This window comes from Cebus imitator, unplaced genomic scaffold (assembly GCF_001604975.1).
Source record: "Cebus imitator isolate Cc_AM_T3 unplaced genomic scaffold, Cebus_imitator-1.0 Scaffold129, whole genome shotgun sequence".
NCBI classification, from domain to species: Eukaryota; Metazoa; Chordata; class Mammalia; order Primates; family Cebidae; genus Cebus; species Cebus imitator.
This window is the reverse complement of record NW_016107444.1, coordinates 194,647-218,815: the sequence shown is the minus strand read 5'-3', so window position 1 is coordinate 218,815 and position 24,169 is coordinate 194,647. Positions and strand designations below refer to the sequence as shown.

At 54.6% G+C, this 24,169-nt stretch overlaps 1 protein-coding gene across 9 annotated transcripts in view; it reads left to right on the top strand.

Annotated features, from left to right (window-relative positions):
* SLC6A9 (solute carrier family 6 member 9) overlaps positions 1 to 24,169 on the top strand; it is a 35,904-nt gene that overhangs the window by 4,172 nt on the left and 7,563 nt on the right. For 2 of the 9 annotated variants that reach the window (XM_017540719.2, XM_037742839.1), the window contains exons 2-5: positions 3,255 to 3,369; positions 17,420 to 17,576; positions 18,190 to 18,321; positions 18,686 to 18,956. In XM_017540719.2, coding sequence (XP_017396208.1) covers positions 3,340 to 3,369; positions 17,420 to 17,576; positions 18,190 to 18,321; positions 18,686 to 18,956 — 590 coding nt within the window. In that variant the 5' untranslated portion in view covers positions 3,255 to 3,339. Of the gene's footprint in view, positions 1 to 3,151; positions 3,172 to 3,254; positions 3,370 to 11,064; positions 11,360 to 11,856; positions 12,017 to 13,739; positions 13,851 to 17,419; positions 17,577 to 18,189; positions 18,322 to 18,685; positions 18,957 to 24,169 lie in introns of those variants that run through there. The other 7 variants (XM_037742837.1, XM_037742836.1, XM_037742840.1 and 4 more) reach the window with 6 other exon arrangements.

The following is a 24,169-nucleotide window of genomic DNA, read 5'->3' as shown; positions in this document are numbered from 1 at the left end:
GCATGAGCCACTGCGCCTGGCCTCAGTCTGTAATTCTTTAAATTTTAGTCATCAGTTTAACTCTTTCCCCTTAGTCTATAAGCTGCAGGCGTACAGAGACCTTTGCGTTCCTGGTGCCTAGCACAGGCCTGGCCCAGAGCAGACCTGCAATCAGTATTGTGGAATACATGAGTCTAGCTGTGGCTAGCCGTAAACGCCTGCTAAGCGATTTAGGCCATATCCTGTTGGCTATGGAAAACCACTGGAGGGAGTCAGGGATTTAGGGCTTTGGGAAGATTAACAGATTGGAGGGGAGGAACATGTGGAGGGCTTGTGGTAAGGACAAAAATTAGGCAGAAATGTCAGAATTTACTAGGAAATTACTATTAGCCCCATCTTCCAGATTGAGAAAACTAAGGCTCAAAGTAGCTTACTTGAAATCACATACCTAGTGAGTAGCTAAGCCAGAAATCCCGCCCAGGCCTATGAGATCCCAGAGCTCAAGCTCTTTATCAGGTGCTGAACTTCCTCTGTGACCTGCTGCTGTTTGTCAACAGTGGTCCACAAATGGTCCAGGGGCTGGTCTGGGGCCTGGTATTGTGGGTCTTCAGCATGTAGAAGAGGGCCTGGACATCATGGGCATTCAGTTGGTGTTTTCCGAATGGACAGATGGGGCCATGTAACAGAAATGTCAAAGGCAGGAGAAGCAGCAAAGCGTTACACTCAGCTCATTCTCCTGGAAGCTGCCAGGAAGCAGCCTTTTCCCTCCAGTCCATAAAGCCCCTGAGGGCAGGGACTGCATTTGCAGTCAGAGATGTTGGGTCTGAAAACCCAGTTGAAGTCCTCACTCGAGCACCTACAAGGAAGGCATTTGACCTCTCTTAAGTTCGTCTCTCCAACTGCACACTAAGAGGAATTCCAGGATAACCTGGGTGAGGGCACTCTGCAGCCTAAGTTCCAAGACACAGTGTCCTCAGTTTACTTACCTGACCGGCGGGCTTAATAATTTCCAACCCACGACATGGCTCATGGCTTTTTTTTTTTTTTTGAGACGGAGTCTCACTCTGTTGCCTAGGCTGGAGTGCAGTGGTGTGATCTCGGCTCACTGTAACCTCCACCTCCTGGGTTCAAGTGATTCTCCTGTCTCAGCCACCTGAGTAGCTGGGACTATAGGCACATACTACCATGCCTGGCCAATTTTTGTATTTTTAGTAGATATGGGGTTTCACCATATTGGTCAAGCTGGTCTCAAACTCCTGACCTCAGGTGATCCACCTGCCTCGGCCTCCCAAAGTGCTGGGATGACAGGCGTGAGCCACCGTGCCTGGCTTACGTGGCTCTTTCTCACGCCATCTGCTGTTATTACTATCATCATTGTCGTAATTGGTCCTTGACTGAAGAGAGGTGGTTTTAAGGAAGTCGAATCTAGAGTTTACAGCTGGAGAGGGAGGCACGGGGTAAGTGAGAAGGACAAAGGTGGGATCTCCTTTTGAGGGAGCACACCCCCCTCTGCCCCTGCTTGTCCCCAGAAGACCTAAGCCATGAGCAGGAACCTCGTTAGGAGGACAAGCTGAGCCATAGGCCAGCCTGGGTCACATCTTGTACCCACTCTACCCTGAAGAGAAGCTTTGCAGGAAACCAGGCAGCCAGGGCAAGGGCCTAAAAAAGCCAAGGGCTGATTTGCATAGGCAAAGAGCGTCCTCCTCATCTCTCCTCCAGCCTTCCAGAGACTTCCTGGGCGAGTAGGTGAGAGGTGGCTTTTAACAGGTGGCTGTGGGTGGAGCAGAGTTGCCCAGAGTAGCCTTGGGAGCAGAGTCGGCTTCCTGGGAAGGCAGGAAAGGCTCCAGAGAGGCTGAGCTGAATCCTTCCTGGGTCCAGGCCCTGGGGAGTGGTTTCCTCGGATGAGACAGCTCTTTAAGGCTCTCTGAAGATGGATTCCTCCTGAGGCCTGTCAAAAACGAACCTTTAGGCCGGGCGCTGTGGTCACACCTGTAATCCCAGCACTTTGGGAGGCCGAGGTGGGCGGGTCACAAGATCAAGGGTTCGAGGCCAGCCTGGCCAATATGGTGAAACCCTGTCTCTACTAAAAATATAAAAATTAGCTGGGTGTGGTGGCAGGTGCCTGTAGTCTCAGCTACTTGGGAGGCCGAGGCAGGAGAATCATTTGAACCTGGGAAGCAGAGGTTGCAGTGAGCCGAGATCCCACCATTGCACTCCAGCCTGGGCGACAGAGGAAGACTCTTAACCTTTCTTCCATCCCATCTGACATTAAGCAGTGCACACCAGCGTCGCCATGGGCTGCTCCTTCCACATGGCTGTTGTATCCCAGCTCTCCAGCCCCACTTTGCCCCTCAGATGCTTCCTATGAGATCCTGGGCTGGCCTGGACCCCTCATTCCAGAGGCCCCGCCTTCGCTATTTCCCTCCATTTCAACTCAACTAACACTTCTTGCAAGCCCAGTGCTGTGCTCCATGCTGGGCACAGCAGGTAAAAGAAACACAGTCCCAAGCCCTCGGGGAACTCACTGACTCATGGTTGACAAACTCATAAGCAAATAATTGTCATATGAAATAAGAATGCTGGTAGAAATTTGCACAAAACAGAAAGGAGGAAGTATCTTTTTCATTATTTTGAGAGAGAGGGTCAGAAAAGGCTGCAGAGAAGAGACGGCATTTAGCCCAGTGTGCTGCTGAGGATGTATAGAATTTCACCTGGTGAACTCCTGTGGAGGGGACAGCTGGGAGTGCAAGGAGGCGTGGCTACACAGGGGTGTGTGGCAGGCCCAGAGCTCAGTCCAAGTGAATGACATGACAGCGAGCCCAGCTGCCCTGGAGCCCACATTGAGTGGCACCCAGATGGGGAAGGACCGTCCTGGCCGCCTGGCTGGGGTGAGGATGGGGAGAGTGTGCTGATTTGAGCTGATTCCCCCCCTGGGGAAAGGCTGAAGCCATTCACACAGACCATGAAGGAATTGGACTCCATCCCAGTTCGGTTTTCATTTTTTATCTATTATAGGATTGGGCATCTGGAGAGTCAAAAATAGACCTTTGCCCGTTGGGACAGGCAGGAAGCCTGGAGATCAAGAGATCCAGGGGAAGGGTTGGGGGAACTGGGAAGGGGCTGGATCTAAGGGTCTTCCAGGAAGGAGCAGGATGCAGACATGGCCTGCCAGAGGGCCTGGGCCAACTGGTGGTGGGTGGCTCTGCACCACCTGTTTGGAGAGCCCTGTGGGCCACACAGACAGGTCCTCACCTCACCCTCTGTTGTCTCCACAGCTCTTGAGTTCTGTGGTCTGAAAGGCACTGGAAGCAGAGCCTGTGAGTGTGGTCCCCATCTCCAGAGCCACAACCCACCGCCGCCATGGTAGGAAAAGGTGCCAAAGGGATGCTGGTGAGTACAGGGGCCAGACTGCGGGGAGGAAGGGGGATCCCAAGCACTGCCCCCGGGACCTCCTGCCAGCTTCTCGCCATGATGGGAAGGCTTAGGAAGACCAGCACTGCCAGGGCTCCTGAGTACACAGCTGACCCAGGCCTGGGCAGGTAGCCCCTCATCCAGTAGGTCAGAGGGCATCAGGCTCCGAGCCCACAGAGCCTGTGAAGGCCTGCCAGACAGCAGGCGTCGGGCTCCGCCTTGTCACATCCTTGTCACAGAGGTGCTCCTGAGAGAAGGGTGCAGCCCATCTGCCGAGAGGACAGTGGAACGTGGGGCTTGTGGGTGTCTTCAGTCTGTGCTGATCAAGGGTCTTCAGACCCTGCCTGGTTTTTCTCCACTTTTCTGGGTCCTTCTCATTCTGAAAAGTAACAAAGAACATTTTGTTTTGAATCCTCTCCCGAGGCCTCTCAGAAAATCTCCCTCCACCCTTTCCCCAAGTCTTGGCTCTTCTTTGCCTTCAGCCTTAGAGCACAGGAGAGGTGAGGCCATGCGACACAGGGGCTGGGTGAGGTTCTTTTTATTTATTTTTATTTTTTTGAGACCAAGTCTCACCTCTGTTGCCCAGGCCGGAGTCCAGTGGCGTGTTCTCAGCTCACTGCAACCTCTGCCTCCCGGGTTCAAGCGATTCTCATGCCTCAGCCTCCTGAGTAGCTGGGATTACAGGCATGAGCCACCATGCCTGGCTAATTTTGTATTTTTAGTGGAGACCAGGTTTCACATGTTGGCCAGGCTGGTCTCAAACTCCTGACCTCAGGTGATCTGGCGGCCTTCCAAAGTGCTGGGATTACAGGCCTGAGCCACTTCCCCTGGCTTGGGTGAGGTTTTTGAAGGAGCAACACTCACCGATGGATGGGGCAGGTCAGCACCAGAAGCAGGAAGCAGGAAAAGATTCCAGATCCTGTTCCTGAGGCAATGGTTGTCTTCCTTCTCTTGAGATCTTGCCTCAGGGACAGGCTAGACTGACGGCTTTCGGGAACCGGGACCAGGGACTGAGCATGAACAGTCCTTCCCTCAGCAGCTCTGATCCTATCAATTCCCTGTGTTGCTTTTCTTAGTTAGTGAAAGATTGATTGGCCTGAGCCCTCCCAGACAAGCCCTGTCTCTCACCAAAGATTTCTGGGACTCAAAGTACCTGGTTCAAAAGAACAGCTTGGGCTGGGTGCGACGGCTGACACCTGTAATCCCAGCACTTTGGGAGGCTGAGGCTGGCGGATCACCTGAGATTAGGAGTTTGAGACCAGCCTGACAAAACATGGTGAAATCCCATCTCTACTAAAAATACAAAAATTGGCTGGACGTGGTGGGTGTGTACGTGTAATCCCAGATACTTGGGAGGCTGTGGCACAAAAATCACTTGAACAGGGAGGCAGAGGTTGCAGTGAGCTGAGATCGCACCACTGCACTCTAGCCTGGGCGACAGAGCAGGACTCTGTCTCAAAAAAAAGAAAAGGCTGGGTACGGTGGCTTACGCCTGTAATCCCAGGACTTTGGGAGGCTGAGGCAGGCGGATCACGAGGTCAAGAGATTGAGACCATCCTGATCAACATGGTGAAATCCCGTCTCTACCAAAAACACAAAAATTAGCTGGGCGTGGTAGTGCCTACCTGTAGTCCCAGCTACTCAGGAGGTTGAAGCAGGAAAATCGCTTGAACCTGGGAGGTGGACGTTGCAGTGAGCCGAGATCGCGCCATTGCACTCCAGTCTGTGCAGTGAGCGAAACTCCGTCTCAAACAAAAAAAACAGCTTGTGTTTTGAGCAGAACTGGCCATTCTGCTCCAGGCTTAGGATCTTCTATCTGGCCCTATTCTGAACCTCCAGCATCCAACCCCTGGCCCCATTCCTCAGGCCAGCTCTGGCCTAGCCCCCTACTGATTGGAGCAAATCTGAATGAGCCAAGCTCCTGAAAGTATTCCTGAGATTCCTGAAATCTGGGTGCGCAGAGACGGGCCCAGATGGAGGTCTGATGACCTGAACACTTGCTAGGGGTGAATCCCATCTTAGAACCCAAACACGGCCCCACCTTTCCTGGAGAAGTCTTGGAATTGCCGTGGGCTTGTGCTAGGAAGTGGGATGTGGCTCTGCCCCTTCCTACCATGGAGATTCTGAGCCCCATGAAACCTCTGAGTACTCTTGCTCTTCCTTCTCTGGAGTGACCTGGAAGGACTGGGAGGGCAGGCAGGGGAGATGTGAGCAGACAGAGGGCCTGAATCCCAGTGTCCCAGAGTCCCTGCCTGAGCTGAGTTTCCCCGACTATGCTCTGCCGGCTGGCCTGGTCAGCCTGCCTGCAGATGGGAATGCTGCCTTGGGACTCCCGTTCCCAGCACCAGGATGTGCCTAAAGATAGCTGGGGCTCACTCTCTTCCCCGCTCTCTGCCCTTTGGCTTTTGCCCACTGTTGCTGCGTTTGAGGCTCATAGCATCTGTCCCATGGGCACCCCCAGTGGTTGCTTGGAGATTCTATTCTTGCCTCCTTTTCAGTTCTGCTGGTGACCTTGGACTACTCCACTCTATTCTTGGGTCCCAGTTTGGGACTGAAGCCACCTCCGTTCAGTGCTTGTCTCTAGACACAGCCTCTGAGGTGCATGGGGCAGCTGGTCCTGGCCAAGCACCATCTCTGCTAACACAGGCAGCTCAGTCTGCATGTTTGTGTCTTCTGTGTCTTCCTACGGCCAGTGGCTAAGGAAGCTTCATTCTGATAGGGTTCTTCTTTGGATGCCCTGGTAGATCAAAAGAGAGGATGCTGAGGGGTGTGCATGTAAGCCAGGCACTTGGACCCTCCCAGTTCTCTGTGGCTTCTTTCTGCTGCTGTTTGTGCCCTTGCATGCATGGAGCGGGCACTGGTCCCTACCATGAGATCCTCACTTCTCTCCCCCTTTACCCAGGTTTGGGTGCGAGGACACTGGCCCTCCAAGTCTCTTCAGTGTCGGCAGGCACTCTGTGTTACCCTTGGAGCTTCTGCTGGGTGCCACAGCCAGTGCCCCAGGGGTAGCAAGCAGCTTCCCAGCACGTGCCCAGGCCCACATGCCCACTGCACGTGTCCCTCCCCCACTCCCAGCCCAGATGGTCTCTGCCAGGCCAGCTCAGCTGCCTCCCTCACGCCTCAGCAGCTCCTAGGACAGGGCTGTGCAAGAACCCAGCTGGCCAGGGTGCCTCCAAGCCTGGGAGCAGCTGGGATGCCTGGGGGCACTAGGGGGTGCGTAGGGTGGTCCTTCCATGGAGACCTAGGGCCTCGTACACGTGCAAGGCAGGGCCACCTAGGTCTCAAAGGATAAGGGGCTGGCGGAGAGGGACCCAGGACAGGAGGCAAGAGAGCCCCCACTGGCTCAGTTTTAGTCCTCCCCCACCAATGTCACACCGTTTCCCAGGCTGGCCACCTCAGTCCCTCCGTAGCACTACTACGCACTCCTGCAGAGTCTTGGGCGGTCCAGGCCTTGGTGAGCTTCTTTGACCCCTTCCCATGTCTGGGCACACTGATTGTTTCTGCCACAAGAAGGCCTCACAAGGAACAGGAACAGACTCATTTGGGCTAGGGCTCTGGGTGCCAGGGCATCCAAATCCAAGAAGGCCTTGCAAGCACTGCAGGCTGCCAGGGGCTGCTCTGCCCTGACCTGTTCGCATATGTTTTGCCCCAAGGATGTGGACACCTCCTGTCTGTAGCATCTGTCACCTGGCACATAGTGGGTACTTACCCATCCCAAGTGTTGGCATGTAGCAAGTGCTCAACTAGTACAGGCTTGGCACATTATTGGGAGGTCACCAAGCACAGGGCTTGGCAAACCTTGGGCACTCCCTTGGTAGAGGGCCTGTCCCTGCCTGGGCACTCACCTAACCCAAGTCTTAGCATGTGGTAAATGCTTAGCTAGTGCAGACTTGGCACACATTAGACACTCCCTCAGTGGAGAGCCTGTCACCCTGTAGGCACTCATTTAGCACACTGCTAGGCACACAGTGGGTGCTCACTCAGGTCAGAGCTGGACATACATGGATCCTTACCTGGCGCAGTATCAAGCATACCTGGGGTACTCCCCTGGTGCAGGACCTAGCACACCACAGGGGCTCCCAGGCTGGGACTGACACACATTGGGTGCTGTCTCGGCATGTGACTCAGCACGCAGTGGGCACTCTGTGGATCCAGGTTCTTGCACACAGCAGGTGCTTCCAGTACAAGATTTGACATCTAGTGAGTGCTGTCCCAGCTCAGGGAGTGGCACACAGTGGGCATTCTCGTTAGATAAGGCCTAGCACAGCGGAGGTGCTCTTCTAGCCAGGACAGCCTAAGCAGTGTGACCTTCTGCTGATCCTAGATTAGCAGCTACCCGCTCCCCAGTGAAATGGACAATACCTAGATCCAGAGGAAAAGGCCCAGCCTTCCTCAGCCTCCTCTCTGTTGGGGGCCCTGCCCTCTCTCTCCCTCCCCACCTCCTCATTAGCCCACCTACTCCACCCTGTCGCCTGGCCTCCCACACAGCCTTCCTGCGGCCCTCCGCCATCCCTGGCGCTTCTCAGTCCCAGCTCAGCAGGACCTTCCCTCCAGAGTCACAGGGGACAACAAAGCCCCTAGACTCCTTGCCCCTCTGGAAGCATGCCCACTCTTATTAGGAGAAGTCAGAGGCGGGAGCTGGGGGAGTCGGCCTCCCTAAGTGGGGCTAGAGCAGCTGGATCTCGCTAATGAGGCCTCATTACGGCCAGGGCCCAGCTGGGCTGCTGCCGCCTCTTGTCCCCATGGCCAGAGCCAGGGAAAGCCATCCAGCCGGGGCTGCCTGTTCTGGGCACCCGGCCCAGGCCAGGGCAGCCAGAGCCCAGAGCCCACCCTGGGTGGAAGTGAGCATTTGGGCATCATGGGTGACTGGACCTTCCTGGAGCAAGTGGCCCAGCCAGCACCTTGGCCCTCAGTCTGCTCCCTCAGGAAGTCAGGGGAGTGTGTCTGGGGACCAGGCGCATAAGGCTGGCTCAGTGAGCAGCTGAGTCAGTAGGATCTGGGGCCATCCTTAGGACACTTGCTTGAGCCAACACCTGCCCCATCTTCCCCAGACCAAAACGGAGATAACAGTGGACCTACCTCATGGGACGGCTGGGAAGACCCAATGAGTTAGCATATGGGAAATTAACTTGTACCATGCTACGTGAGTGCCCACAGGGTGATGGGCTGTCTATGAAGCATGCGTCCCATGTGTGTCAAGCCAGGACAGTACCTGGCCCACAGCAAGCACTTACTATGTGTTTTCTATTGCCATTATTACCGATGCTCACTAGATTCAATGATTGGCAGATGGTATCCTCATTTTAGTCATGAAGAAACTGAGATCAAACAGATTAAGGGACTTGCCTAAGGTTATGTATGGTGAGAAATTGACAGAGCTAGGGTTTGAACCCAGGCCTGTCAAATTCTAAAGCTTGTGACTTTTTTTTTTTTTGAGACCGAGTTTCACTCTTGTTGCGCAGGCTGGAGTGCAATGGCATGATCTCAGCTCACTGCAACCTCCGCCTCCCAGGTTCAAGTGATTCTTCTGCCTCAGCCTCCCGAGTAGCTGGAATTACAGGAATACACCACGATGCCCGGCTAATGTTGTATTTTTAGTAGCGATGGGGTTTCTCCATGTTGGTTCAGGCTGGTCTCAAACTCTTGACCTCAGATGATCTGCCCTCCTCAGCCTCCCAAAGTGCTGGTATAATTGCCGTGAGCCACTGTGCCCGGCTAGCTTGTGAGTTTTTATTTTATCTTATTTTTAAATTTATTTTTTATTTTTATTATTTATTTATTTTTATACGGCATTTCACTCTTGTTGCCCAGGCTGGAGTGCAATGGTGCGATCTTGGCTCACCGCAACCTCTGCCTCCCGGGGTTCAGGCCATTCTTCTGCCTCAGCCTCCCGAGTAGCTGGGATTACAGGCACACATCATCACACCCAGCTAATTTTTATATTTTTAGTAGAGATGGGGTTTCACCATGTTGGTCAGGCTGGTCTCAAACTCCTGACCATGGTCATGGTCTCGGTCTCAAACTTGTGATCCGCCTGTCTTGGCCTCCCAAAGTGCTGGGATTACAGGCATGAGCCATCACCCCTGGCAAATTTATTTTTTTATCAATTTTTTGAAACAAGGTCTCACTTTGTCATCCAGTCTGGAGTGCCATGGTGTGATCATAGCTCACTACAACTTCCAACTCCTAGGCTCAAGCAATCATCCTCTTTCAGTCTCCTGAGTAGCTGGGACTATAGGTACATACCACCAAACCTGGCCAGTTTTTTGTAGGGACAGGATCTCACTGTGTTGCTCATAATAGTCTTGAACTCCTGACCTCAAGAGACCCTCCGGCCTTGGCTTCCTGAAGCACTGGGATAGCAGGCCTAAGCCACTGTGCCCCACCTGTCTTTTTATTTTTATTTATTTAATTTTTTGAGATGGGATCTCACTCTGTTGCCCAGGCTGGAGTACAATGGCACGATCGCAGCTCACTGCAACCTCTGCCTCCCAGGTTCAGGTGATTCTCCTGCCTCAGCCTCCCAAGTAGCTGGGTTTACAGGCACCCGCCACCACGCCCGGCTAATTTTTTGCATTTTTAGTAGATACCGGGTTTCACCATGTTGTCCAGGCTGGTCTTGAACTCCTGACCTCAGGTGATCCACCTGCCTCGGCCTCCCAAAGTGTTGGGATTACAGGCGTGAGCCACCAAGCCTGGCCTGTCTTTTTATTTTTAATGTCATCCTGTGCTCAGCAAAACTCCCTATGTTCCCTATGGGGTTGCCACACTCACCAAATTCACAGGAAAGCCGTCCTTATGCCAGAATTCATGCACGCGTCCATCGGACTCATATTTCCTGAGGTCCTACGATAGGCCAGGCCTTCTGCTGACTGCCCAGTTTCCAAAGGGCACCTTCCCGGCACTGGAACTCTTATGTCCACCTTCCTACCCACTGGTGTGCGGTATCTTGGGGTCAGCAGGAGACTGACCAGTGTGTATGGCCTCACAGAAAGGGACTGGATGGGTCTGAGTGGCATCCCACCACAGTCGTGGTGACTACAGTGATGGTGGCTACAGTCGTGGTGATGACACCACTGAACCTACCAGCCCACGCCGCACACACTCCCAGACTAGTGCCTCACCTTCTGGGCATCATGGTGCAAATCCTCATGGGTTCTTATTCCACAGCCCCACTTTGTCTGGACTCTGAGGTGACTGCCCCCTTGGCTAATGCCATCTTTGTTCAGACAGGTGACAGCATGGCTCACTAGGCCAGGGCTTTCTGGCATGGTCAGTCACATTCTCCTAGGAAGATGCCCCATCATCCTGGCGGGCTGGGAGTCCCCATCTCCGGAGGGGAGCAGGTACAGCCCCAGGGCTTGGTTTCTCCTGGCTTGTACCTCTCAGAGGAGCCTGAGCTGTGCCCTGTGGACTGTACCTTCCATATTCCTGCCAGTCACCATCCAGGGCCCAATGGGGCAGACCTCATCACTCATCAGACACTCAACTACCCTACCAGGAGCCCACCCAGTGCCAGGCCTGTGGGCTCAGACAGCATCTGGCCAGCTCTGTAGGGGGAGTGAGCCACCCTCTCGCTCGCTCTGCCCTATTCGTTTGTGTGTGTGTGTGTGTGTGTGTGTGTGTGTGTGTGTGTGTGTGTGTTTTGTTCCAGTTACTTGCTGGGAACAAGGGAAAAACACAACAAACCCCACACGCCCCACTCTCCAGCTCCGGAGCACCCGTGCTGGGCTGCATGGGGACTGGCTGGAGGGGCAGGGCCAGGGGAGGGGGTAGGCAGAGCTTCGGGAGGAGATGAGGTGAAAGTAATTGAGGCTGCCCAGCCCGGCAGTGGGAGAGGCAGGGGAAGCGTCAGTGTCTCGCTGGAGCCCGCAGAGGTGTGAATGAGCTGCGGAGACACGCTGGCTGCGAGTGCTCACTGGGGATGGCCGCAGCTCATGGACCTGTGGCCCCCTCTTCCCCAGAACAGGTCAGTCACCTTCCAGGAGGTCGAGCCTCCTCCTTGGTGCCAGGCAGGCCGAGAGGCTGGGCTGGGGATAGGGAAAGGGGCTGAATGGTCTGTGCCAGGGAGGGGCAGGCACAGCCAGCAAGTGAGACAGACACCAGCCAAAGTGACCCAGAAAGTCGCAACTGTGCAAAGGAGTGCAGGAAGAGTTAGCTGTGTGGTGGGGGCAAGGGGGAGGAGAGTGGGGGTGTGAGGGCTCCCCCAGCCCAAGGACCTGCTGAGAATCTGCTCTGTGTATCAAAGCTGCATTGTCCTAGCTCCCGGGGAGACGGGCCGGAGGTGCCCAGGAATTGTACTAATCAATACAGCCTCATTGTCTGTGCAACGGCAGTTACTCCTATGGGGAGAGTGGGTGAGCAGGCAGGGGAACGTGGCACATGGGCTCAGTGGTGCTGGGTGGGGGAGGGGAGGGGGCAAGAGTCTCAGCTGGGAAGAGAGAGACCCCATGGAGCATTTTCCAGGGTCCAGGGCAAGTGCCCACATGGGCTGGGAGCTGGTGTGTCCTCATCCCTGGACGCTGGGGACTGGCGGAGATGTCAGACACATGCAGTGGATGTCGGCGAGGGAGACTCGAAAGCTACCCTTCTCCCCTGTAGGACATCCCGACTTGACCTTCAGAAGGCAAGAGAGGGAATGCCCTCTGAGGCGATGTGGGATGGGTCTGGGAGGAGCGGAACGTGGGGCTGCCCTCAAACCTCAGGACTGCTGGGGTCAAGAACCAAGGCCACTTCCCAGAGCTGCCCACTGCCAGCTGGTGAGGATAGAAGCCGCCCTCAGCCGATGCAGCACAGGACAGGACTGTGGCCTCTAGTCTCTCCTGCTGGGCTTCCCTGGGGTGGGAAGCGAGGGGCTGGGCAGGGCTCTCCCAGGGTCCTCCATCACTCTCCCCAAGGCCTGGAGTGGAGCCCAGCATGCCTGGGGGTGCCAGTCTGCCTGCTGCCCACAATATTGGCAGGTCCCTTGCTGCCAATCAGGGCTCCGCAATGGATAGACACAAGGCACATCCTTGCCTCTCTCACCTGCTAGATGAAGGCCTGGACTCTGAAGGACCTGGAGTCCTGAGAGGTGCCCAGAGATGGCTCTGAGGTTTTCCTGGAGGCAGGAGGCACTAATGGCTGCTGAGGACCACTCGGGCCTGGGGCAGATTTTTCCATGTTCTGCCCCTCCACCCCCAGCCCCAGCCCCTCCCGTATCCAGGTAACTGACACCAGAGATCAGCGCTGCAGCTGGGTCTGTCTGCCGCTACTCAGTGCTATGTAGGTGAAGGACAGATGATTCTGTCGTTGCAGGGTAGGTGCTGCCTGTGGACCTGGCCCCTGGACTGATAAGAGAGAACAAAAACCGAGGGGTGCCTGGCAGGAGGTCGTGGGGTCTTCTGAGGCAGCCACAATTTACTGTAATGGCTATTCCATCTAGATTCCCCACTGGGACTTAGAGAAAGTTGTCAGTGATCTGATTTGGCTCAAAGTCAGTCTGGGATGTGAGGTCTTGCCCATTCTCCTCCATAAAGTTTGTCTTGGATGGGACTTCATCCCATGAGCACACCCTGGGGCTGGAGAGACCTAAACTAGGTCCCAGAGGGCCCGCCCAGCCAGGGCAGCTCCAGGATTCCTCAGTGTCCACTGAGAGCAGGAAGGGGAAGCTCACAATTCACAAAAATATCCACTGGACCCTGATATAGGAGGCAGGAGTCTCATACCAGAGCAGAGTCACCGTCCAGGATGGAGAGCTGGGCTCCCTGCGTCCACACAAGAGGGAAAGGTGGGAGTGCGTCCTCAGGCTGGCCGGGATTTGCTCTAGGAGTGGGCTTTGCTGCTGTGTTTCCTCTCTACCTTTTTCTGTATTTTCTAATTTTTTTTGTGGTAGCTTATCATGCTTTTATGAACAGAAAAAAAGTGCAAAATATTTTCTCAGTAATCTAGAAAGCTAGTGGGAACCAGTGGAAAGTCAGACATTGCAAAATTCCAGCTGAGGGAGAGCTGTGGAATATGAGTAGCTGCTGAGGCTGTCTATCCTGGGAATCTGGCAGATGGATTGATAGTGGGGTTATCTAGCCTATGGCCACACCATCCTGAACACCCTGGAGCTTATCTGATAGTGAGGTTATCTAGTCTGCCTCCTGATACCCAGAGTGGAAGTGACTTGCCCAGGGCTACTGGAGGAGCAGGTCCCGGAGCACCAGGGCTCTCACCTGCACCGGTGGCCCGCCTCTGCCAAGCCCTGGGCAGAGTGGGAGATCTGGATTCTGCCCTCGAAGCTGAGCAGCCTTAATTCCAGAGGCTCAGCCAGAGCAATATTAAATAAGCCGGGCAGAGGGCTGTGTAAAGGACTTATGTAAGTGACTTTGCTCAGTGTGGCTCACCCAGCGAGGCAGGGACAGGGTCTGTTAAACCAAGAAAGATCTTAAGTTCTTGTGCTAGGGTGGACACTGCTGTCTCAATGACTGGTTCTAAGGGTAAGGGAACTTCGGAGGGGGGTGTGTGTGTGTGTGTGTATGTGTCTGTGTGTGGTGGCCAGCTCACCCCACGCTGTCATGGAAGGAAAGCCTCCATTCCCTCCATGGCTGGGAGAGCTTGGGAACAGAGCAGGGTAGTCCTGTCCTGGAGACCACCTGCTGGGCCCATGGCAGTGCTGACTGGAGGCTGCTTTGTCCTGGCGGTGGCCTCTCAGAGCTGCTGGGAAGGGTGGCAGGGCACATAGGGGATGCCTAGGGAGCCTGCAGAGGAGGAGCCGAGCCAGAGGGAACCATGCCACTGTGGTTTAATTCCCCACTGAGATGTGAGTGAGGGCGAGTAGAGGGGGGCAGATGGTGGGTGTTGGGGGGGCAGGAGAAGCCTGGAGCAGAGCCCATCTGTGGGGCTGAGCTGGCTCAGGCAGACAGGCAGCCAGTCTGGGTCAAATTGTGAGCACAAAGGGATTTTTCCTTGGCCCCCTCAGCTGATGACCACTGCAAAGGCAGTTCATATCAGTGACACAGCCGTCCACCAAGCAGATCAAGAAAAGCTACAGGCTTAGAATAGGAAAGATTATGCGAAAAGGAAAAAAAAGCCATGCAGTATTGGAAAAGATGTCGCGGCTCAGGAGGGAAGTGGGGGATGGTCCCCAGAAGAGAGCTGCACAAGGAAAGAAACTAGAGGACCCAGAAAGTGCCTGGATTTTTTGGGGGGGGAGTCCTTCCTCCAGTTTGCTTGGAGAAAGGTAGGCTTGCTCTGTCCTCCACTGAGAGCTCAGCCCTCCCCCAAGCCACCTGAGTATAGACAGCCCTGGAGTTGAAGTCACAGGCCAAGCACGGGCCGGGTTCCCGTCATCAAGCGCCACAGTGCTGGGACCCACGCCCAAGCAGCAATGGGTGCTGTTTCTGCGAGGAGCCTCTGCACAAAGCAGACCTTTAGTGTTGTCAGCTTCTTCCTGCCAGAGCCCCATCACCAACCCCAGTTCGGCCCTGTCCTGGGGGCTGTGGCCTCCCTGGATTGCAGCCTGCACGGCTGAGCTGGTTAGCACATGGCTCATTAACGGAGCAGTGGCTGGCTCTTGAGGGCTCAGGCAGGCGGCTGTCTGTGGCACGTGGCTGGGAGCATCACCTCCCTCCCTGTACCCCCCCATGCCAGAGGAGGAACAGACTTTAGAGATCCAAATGTGGTCCCACTTGGTCAGGGGGTGTGGGGCATCTGTCCCTCATCCTGCTTGGAAAAGGAGGCAGGCCTTGAACTTCGAGCCTTAGGAACCTGGGTCTCTGAAAAGGGCCTTGCCCTTACCCTGCCATCCTGGACCATCAGTTGTCCCATTTACAGCTGTAACTGCTGCTCTGTGACCCCATCTACGTACTGTGCTGCTGGCACAATCAGGCATTGTGCCCCTAAGTAAACAGCCCTGGGACAGAATAAAACTGGTATTGTAGGGCCAACATATAGGAGCCCTATTTGGCTGGTATTTGTTTGCGACCAGATAAACTAACCCACCAGGCCTCACACCCTCCAAAAAATGGCCCCTTGATGCTGTGATCTTGCTACACCTGCCCCAGTGAAGGCCCCAGGAGGTGGTGACAGGCTCAGGCAGGATTCTGTAGGGGGATGTCACAGAGGGCACGCTCAGGCCAGGGGCCACCCTCTCCCAGCGCCAAGTGTGGCTTCAAGCCTCTTCATCAGGGAGGCCTTCCTTGACCTTTGCCCTGCTTTCCTGCCTTGTCCTCCTTCCATACTCTTGTGACTTTGAGATGAGCCCCTCTTGGTCGCACTGAAGCCACATCTAAACATGATGGGTGTGTTCATTTCACTGTCAGCTTGCGCCTCTGCTAGACTCCCAGCTCTGAGATGGTAGGAGCTCGCTGCTGAAGTCTCACTTCCTGGCACAGTGCCTGGCACATAGCCGGTGTCAGTAAATCTGTCATTGCATGAATGAATCAACTAATGAATGAAAGAAGGCTTGTTCAGCCACTGATTTGCTCTGGGTGCTCCTTGAAGGAAACCTGAGGTCCTGGGCACTGCGCCCCTGCCCTCCGGAGGGTGTGAGGGTCACATCTCTGCAGGGTCGATGCTGGATTGAACACACAGGGTGGCTGCCCCACAAAGGTGTCTGTGCTGCGGTGCCCACCCACCAGGCCTTGGTGCCTCATTTGCCCACATTTCCACATGTCCTATCTAAGGCACGTGGGGTCCAGGGAGCCCATTCATCCCGTCTGTGTTCATCAGCATCAGGGTCTGATGGCATTTCACCTGCACCAGCCTGTCTTGCTTATTGACCAGGGTGACTGCTGTCCTTGACTATGTCTCTTTCAAGTGGAGGCTCAGTGTCACGTCACTGTCCTCTCTCTGAGGCTCTGGGGCTCCATTTCTGATGTTGAATCTGTCTGTTTCTCTCGGGAATAGCTCACCTCTGGGAGGCTGTCTCTGGCACTAGGGACTCTCTGTGTTTCCGTTGGTGACAGTGAGTCCCTGTTTCCTTAGTGAGACCCTTGGGGCCCCTCGGGCTCTGGTTAATTTCCTGCCCACTGTGGGAGGGAGTTGGAAGGAGCGTGGCACTTATTAAGGGACTTACTTAACCAAGGGACTTGCAGAGCCAGTTCCAGCTTGGGCCTGGGGTCCCACAGGGGGCTGTCCTCAGGGGGGCCCAGGCCACCAGCCCAGTTGTGCAGGCCCGGAATTCTTCCCTGGGGCAAATCCCTGCATCCACCTCTCCTGACCTTCAGCCCCCTTCTCCCTGTTCAGGGATCCTTCTCCCTGCCACCTTTTCTGGAGCCACTCCCTCTATTTCCCTAGCAGAGTCTGTACTCAGAGTCTGGCACGAGGCCTACAACTCTGGTCTCCTTCCCTAACTCAGGGCCCAGCACTCCCTAGCTGTGGCCCAGGTCAGGTCCCCAGGGCCCCTCCCCAGCCATGGGTAGTGTAGCTGGCTCCCCAGGCCCTCCCACCCAGAGTCCCAGAATGCCTTCCCCAGGTCTGGTCCAGCTCAGCTGCTCTCCCATTTCTCCCCAGCCCTGCCCACTCTGTGCCCCCAGGAAGAAGCCTTCAGCAGGGGGAGGGGTCTAGCCTCCCCTCCCCCGCAGTTGCCTGCCCACAGGCAGCGTGCTCAGCCTGGTGATGTGGTAGGCGACGGGTCGGGGGGGCTGTCTGGACACAGGCCCCTTTGTGCCCAGCCTGACTTGGCTGCTTGGTATGAGGCTCAGCTGCTCCCAGATCCTTACCCAGAGGGGCGAGGGGAGGTTTTGGAGGGACTTGGGGGCTCTTGGCCCTAGCTCCCTCTCCCATGTCCCACCTCCTGGACCCTGGCAGCAGCTCCTCAGGTGGGCTGGTACACCTGGCACTGGGTGCTGTGGGGCTGATGAGGGAGGCTCTGCTTGGCGCCCTCTGGCAGCCACTCCTCCCTGCTTCCCTCCTCTGCCAGGCCTGCCCGAGACTCCTGCCAGCAGAGGGGAAGCCTGGGGAGGGGTGTTGGAGGGTCCACGGTGTCCCTGCTGGGGGAGGCCCAGAGGATCAGGCACGGAGCACAAATGCCTTGCTGATGGTAGCTTCTCTCCTGTCCCCACAGAATGGTGCTGTGCCCAGCGAGGCCACCAAGAGGGACCAGAACCTCAAACGGGGCAACTGGGGCAACCAGATCGAGTTTGTACTGACGAGCGTGGGCTATGCCGTGGGCCTGGGCAATGTCTGGCGCTTCCCATACCTCTGCTATCGCAACGGGGGAGGTACCCAGCGGGCACAGGGCAGGGACCACCCACTTGGGTAAAGCCCACCCACCAGGGCCTGGGCCACCCTCTCCCTGGCACAGACCCACTCCAGATAAAGGCTGGCCTCTGGCCCTGGCCTCCTTTGCCCCTATCCCTGGCTTAGGCATGCTTTGCCTAAGGCAGGCCACCCCAGACCCTGGCAGTCTGTTTTTCGGGCCTGGACCTGCCAGCTGGCCCCTTTTCAGGTGAGGAGAGGTGAGAAAAGGACCCAACCTCCCCAGGGCTCCCTGTTCTATTCCCTGGGGTTCAGCAGCCCCCTAAATGGTTCAGGGATATTTGTGGATCTCAGCAACTTATGTTTGTGAAATCGCTTGGTTCAACCATCCAATCCCACCCAAGTATGATGGCTCTGGGGCCTGGATTCTACTTTGAGCAGATTTCCTGGGAGCCTCTGACAAGTTCAAAGACAGGCTGTGGGTGGTGTGCCTCAGCCCAGGCTCCTGCTCAAGGCCTGGCACACTCCTTGGGTCCTACCCAATCGCAAAGGTTTTGCTGTTGGGTTCTGGGCAGGAAGCCGAGGGTGAGATCCCCCCAAGCCCACTCCTGAGCCAGACCTCTCCCTGCCTCCCAGGCGCCTTCATGTTCCCCTACTTCATCATGCTCATCTTCTGTGGGATCCCCCTCTTCTTCATGGAGCTCTCCTTCGGACAGTTTGCCAGCCAGGGGTGCCTGGGGGTCTGGAGGATCAGCCCCATGTTCAAAGGTGAGGCCTGGGAGGGCCACTCGCTCAAACACACAAACACACAATGGCCTCTGAGGGCCATGTCAACTTGCCCATCCGCACAAACACGGCTGACCTCTGTAGAGCCCCGATGCTGACCCCAAGCCCCACATCAATGGCCTAAGCCATGGATGCATGCTGGGACCCTTGTTTACTTGGCCTCCACCCTCCCCGCCTACCACACTTACACACAAAACTCCTTTGCGCCCCCCCAACTTACCCCTACCAAGACCTTGATCTGGGTGGCCCTCCATCAAAGCCTACCCCTTGCACCCTTAGAAATGATTAACCTCACTTCCTCCTGCTGGATGTGTGAGGCTGCTCCCCGACCCCTCCCCTCCTGCAGGTGTAGGCTATGGCATGATGGTGGTGTCCACCTACATCGGCATCTACTACAATGTGGTCATCTGTATCGCCTTCTACTACTTCTTCTCGTCCATGACGCACGTGCTGCCCTGGGCCTACTGCAATAACCCCTGGAACACGCGTGACTGCGCCGGGGTGCTGGACGCCTCCAACCTCACCAATGGCTCCCGGCCGGCCGCCTTGCCCAGCAACCTCTCCCACCCTCTCAACCACAGCCTCCAGAGGACCAGCCCCAGTGAGGAGTACTGGAGGTGAGGCACCCTCGGGACCCAGAGTCAGGGGAACCTGGTAGCGACCCTCTCCCCGTTGGGCAGCCATCTGCAGAATAGGTCAGGTGCCTGCTGCAGGTTGAGCCCTCTGCTGGGCTGGGGGAGGGCACAGGTGAGTGAAGAGGTTTAGCAGAAGAGCCTGATGTACAGAAAACAATGGAAGATGGAATGTTGAGTGGCAGGATCTTTACAAAGCAGCCATTAAGAAGGCCTTCAGAAGTCTGCACACCTTCAGAGGATACTCAGGGGAAAGGGGGAGGGATCCTGGGGAGAAGAAGTGTGTGGGCAAAGGTCCTGTCCCAGATGATCAGAGGCTGGCCCCAGCTGAAGGGAGCCTGCGCTGATGACAGTAACAGGTTTGGGGAGGCCAGGCAAGGTGGCTCACACCTGTAATCTCCGCACTTTGGGAGGCTGAGGCGGGCAGATCACCTGAGGTCAGGAGTTCGAGACCAGCCTGACCAACATGGAGAAATCCCCTGTCTACTAAAAATGGTGGTGCATGCCTGTAATCCCAGCTACTTGGGAGGCTGAGGCAGGAGAATCACTTGAACCCGGGAGGCGGAGGTTGTGGTGAGCCAAGATCTCGCCATTGCACTCCAGCCTGAGCAAGGAGAGCGAAACTCCATCTCAAAAAAAAAAAAAAAAAAGAGAGAGAGAGTAACAGGTGTGGGGAGAATGCATGGCTTCAGGGTGGTCTAGGAGGTGGCACTGCCTTCGTAAATAACTTACAAGGGTTAGGCTTAGACTTTATGCTGCAGAACAAAAGAAGCCATGGGAGGTCTCTGAGCCAGGGGTGCCATGATCAAGACATCCCAGCACATTTTGTTCAGAGGTGACAAAGACCAGAGTCTCAGGCCATCCTGCTGTGCCCTCCACCCACTAGTTAAAAATTCGCCGTCTCCTCCTGGGGAATCCCAGGGCAGAGGGCTTTTGAGGCAGGCGGGCGGGCCTCCACCATTCATTCCACAACATTCACAGCTCTGCTTTGCCAGGTCCTGTGTGCTCATGGTGGGTATGAACGGCCCACAGCCCTTGTCCTAAGGAGCCCACAGGGCACTGGGGAGACAGATCGCTAATCACAGTAGGGCAGGTGCTTCGGCCCAGGTGTGTATAGGGGTGTCATGGGGACACAAAGGGTTAGTGCTTGGTGCTCAGGGGATGGGGCAAAAGCAGGCGGTCAGGGCCTCCCAGAGAAGAGAGAGGGGAAGCCAGGCCCGGTGGCTCACAACTGTAATCCCAGCACTTTGGGAGGCTGAGGCGGGTGGATCACGAGGTCAGGAGTTCAAAAGCAGTCTGGCCAACATGATGAAACCCCATCTCTACTAAAAATACAAAAATTAGCCGGGCGCAGTGGTGGGCGCCTATAATCCCAGTTACTGGGGAGGCTGAGGCAGGAGAATCACTTGAACCTGGGAGGCAGACGTTGCAGTGAGCCGAGACTGGACCACTGCACTCCAGCCTGGGTGACAGAGTGAGACTCTGTCTCAAGAAGAAAAAAAAAAGGAAGGGAGAGGGGGAAGTAGAGAGACTGGGAGCCACATGAGCAGGCGAGCAGAAGCCAGAAGGAGGCAAACTGGAGCTGGGGTTGGGAGCAGGTGGGACGCTGAGTGATAAGACAGAAGAGGCCAGCAGGCATCATATAACACAGGGCCTCCCATGCCAGGGTAGGGGCTTGAGGCTTTCTCCACACATGATGGAGAGCCACGGCTGAAATGGATGAGTGTCCTAGGATACTGCAAATCACCGCAGGTCTTCTAAGCCCAGTCCTGAGTGCTCTGACCCTGAAGGACCCAGCTTCCCTGTGCCAGCCTCTGTGTTAGGCTATAGAGATGCAAAGACAGGTAAGGCATGGCCGCTATTGTCAAGGACCCACAGCCGCTGTCCGTCAGAGAGGCATGGGCAGACTCAGGGACTCAGTCACTGGACAGGTCATTTCTGTTTTATTTTTTAATTTTTAACTATCTAACATTTCTTTTCTTTTTTTTTTTTTTGAGATAGAGTTTCGTTCTTTTTTCCCTTGCTAGAGTGCAATGGTGCGATCTTGACTCACCGCAACCTCCGCCTCCTGGGTTCAGGCAATTCTCCTGCCTCAGCCTCCTAAGTAGCTGGGATTACAGGCACGCGCCATCATGTCCAGCTAATTTTTTGTATTTTTAGTAGAGACAGAGTTTCACCATATTGACCAAGATGGTCTCGATCTCTTGACCTCGTGATCCACCCGCCTCGGCCTCCCACAGTGCTGGGATTACAGGCGTGAGCCACCGCGCCCGGCTCTAGTTTCTTTTTTAAAAGAACACTTGGAACTGAACAGACAGATGATTTCTTTTTTTTTGAGATGGAGTCTCGATCTGTTGCCCAGGCTGGAATGTAGTGGTGTGATCTCAGCTTACGGCAATCTCTGCCTCCCAGGTTCAAGCAATTCTCCTGCCTCAGACTTCCTAGTAGCTGGGATTATAGACAGCCACCACCACGCCTGTCTAATTTTTTTTTTTTTTTTAGACAGAGTCTCACTCTGTTGCCCAGGCTAGAGTGCAATGGTGTGATCCTGGCTCACTGCAGCCTCCACCTCCTGGGTTCAAGCAATTCTCCTACCTCAGCCTCCAGAGTAGCTGGGACAACAGGCATGCGCCACCAAACCCAACTAATTTTTGTATTTTTAATAGAGATGGGGTTTCACCATGCTGCCCAGGATGGTCTAGATCTCCTGACCTCGTGATCCATCTGCCTCAGCTTCCCAAAGTGCTGGGATTACAGGCATGAGCCATTACGCCCGGCCGATTTCTTGAGCACCTACTAGATTAACGGGTACTATTCTCAGAGGGGAGAGAGGGCAGAGAGGAAGACGCTGTCCTTACGGAGCTCCTGTCCAACGGGAGAACGAGATTTTATCCAATAAAATCAGATATTGCCTACTCAGGCGTTTTAACTACATTTGAGGCGTGATGTCGACTGGACAACTTGAGCTAGTCTGGGGTGATGAACCTTCCTGGAATCTCCCAGAAACACAAAGCCTCAAGCACCCCCGCCCCCCCGCCCCCAGATGCTCCAGTGGTGTTTGTCCCAGGGGCCGTCTGCCAGAGATTCCCAGTTCTGGGCCCACCCATGGCAGAGCTCTAGAGATTTTATCCAGTAAAATCAGAGGGGAAGAGCCTTCAAAGAAATCTGGCTGGTAGAGCCGCTGCACTCTACTCCCCAGTAGGAGCCAGGCCTGCCTAACTGGCCGCTGTCCCAAGCAGGACACCTTCCCAGCAGCACGGCTCCCTGCTGCCCTCTCCTGGAGAGCCTGGGAAATGAGCCTGACAGTAACCCAGGCTTCCGCAAGGGAGGAAAGGAAGCACTCATTTTTGAGCACCTGCTGCGCACCAGGCATATTATGTAAATAGATGTTAGTATCCATATTTTCAGATTCAGAGACTGCCGTTTGGAGGTTAAGGAGCTAGGCAGTAGTTGCTGTGTCAGAATCTGTGTGCAGCCAGGCTTGGTGGCTCACACCTGTAATCCCAGCACTTTAGGAGGCCGAGGTGGGCGGATCACGAGGTCAGGAGTTCGAGACCATCCTGCCCAACATGGTGAAACCCTGTCTCTACTAAAAATACAAAAAAATTAGCCAGGTATAGTGATACATGCCTGTACAGCTATACAGAAGGCTGAGGCAGGAGAATTGCTTGAACCTAGGAGGCGGAGGTTGCAGTGAGCTGAAATCGTGCCACTGGATGACAGAGTGAGACTTCGTCTCAGGAAAAAAAGAAAAAAATAGGGGTCCTGTTCTCAAGGCACTCACCACCTGGCTGGGGAAATAAGATACATAATGTGGATAAAACTTTTAAGCAATGCAGAATAATTCTGGAGATGTCATGTGTCAAGACGCCACTTGTAAATATGTTGGGTACCACATGTCCTTAGGTTGTTTGAGCTCAAAAGCATGTGGTCCCAAACCAAACAAAAACCAGAATATGCTGCTATAAAATTAAAGCTAGAATTCATCATTTGGTTTCCAGGCTAGCCTTTTAAACTCTTCAATCCCTAACATTGTAATGCTGTATTCTTGCAATAAAAAATAATATAGGCCAGGTGCGGTGGCTCATGCCTGTTGTAATCCTAGCACTTTGGGAGGCCAAGGCAGGAGGATCACTTGAGCCCAGAAGTTCAAGAGCAGCCTGGGCAATATGGCGTTACCACATCTCTACAAAAAAATACAAAAATTAGCTGGGCATGATGGTGCATACATGTAGTCCCAACTACTTGGGAGGCTGAGGCGGGAGAATCAATTGAGCCTGGGAGATTGAGGCTACAATGAGCCATGATTGTGCCATTGCACTCCAGCCTGGGCTATAGAGTGAGACCCTGTCTCAATAATAATAATAATAATATGAAACATGAGTAATAAGACAGAAGAGGCTAATAGGCATCATATAATACAGGGCCTCCCAGTGTGACAGTGATGTCCCAGGAGTCTTTGAGGACTCAGGCAGCTCAGGCTCACTTAAAAATGCCCAGAACAGACCAGAAAAGAAGTTGGGGGCCAGGTTCAGTGCTTCACACCATAATCTTACACATGGTGGCTACTGAGACCTACCTGTTTAGCATGTATGGTTAGACAAAGTATTAAAAAACCCTTCAGGCCGGGCTTGGTGGCTCATACCTGTAATCCCAGCACTTTGGGAGGCTGAAGTGGGCAGATCACCTGAGGTCAGGAGCTCAAGACCAGCCTGCTGACATGGTCCAACCCCGTTTCTACTAAAAATACCAAACTGAGCCAGTTGTGCTGGCACGCACCTGTAATCCTAGCTACTTGGGAGGAGAATCGCTTGAACTCGGGAGGTAGAGGTTGCAGTGAGCCAAGATAGCACCAATGCACTCCAGCCTGTGTGACAGAGCAAGACTCTGTCTCAAAAACAAAACAAAAACAAAAGAAAACAAAAAATCCTTCGAACAAGAAATGGTTTCTTTACTTTGAAAGTGAAGTTGGCGGTGCTGGAGGTGGAGCAGTTCTCTTCTGCCCTCTTCTCTGAGGGCCAGGGAGATGCCCCTGTAAACCTGTATGCCCAGCACCTAGCTCAGGGCCAGGCACTATGTCTGGTTGATCAAAAGATCACAGCTGGTATGGCATAGGGTGCCAGATGGAGCCACCAGAGGGGAGAAATTTGGATCCAATCTGTTTTTTTGTTTCTTTTTCTTTTTCTTTTTTTTTTTTT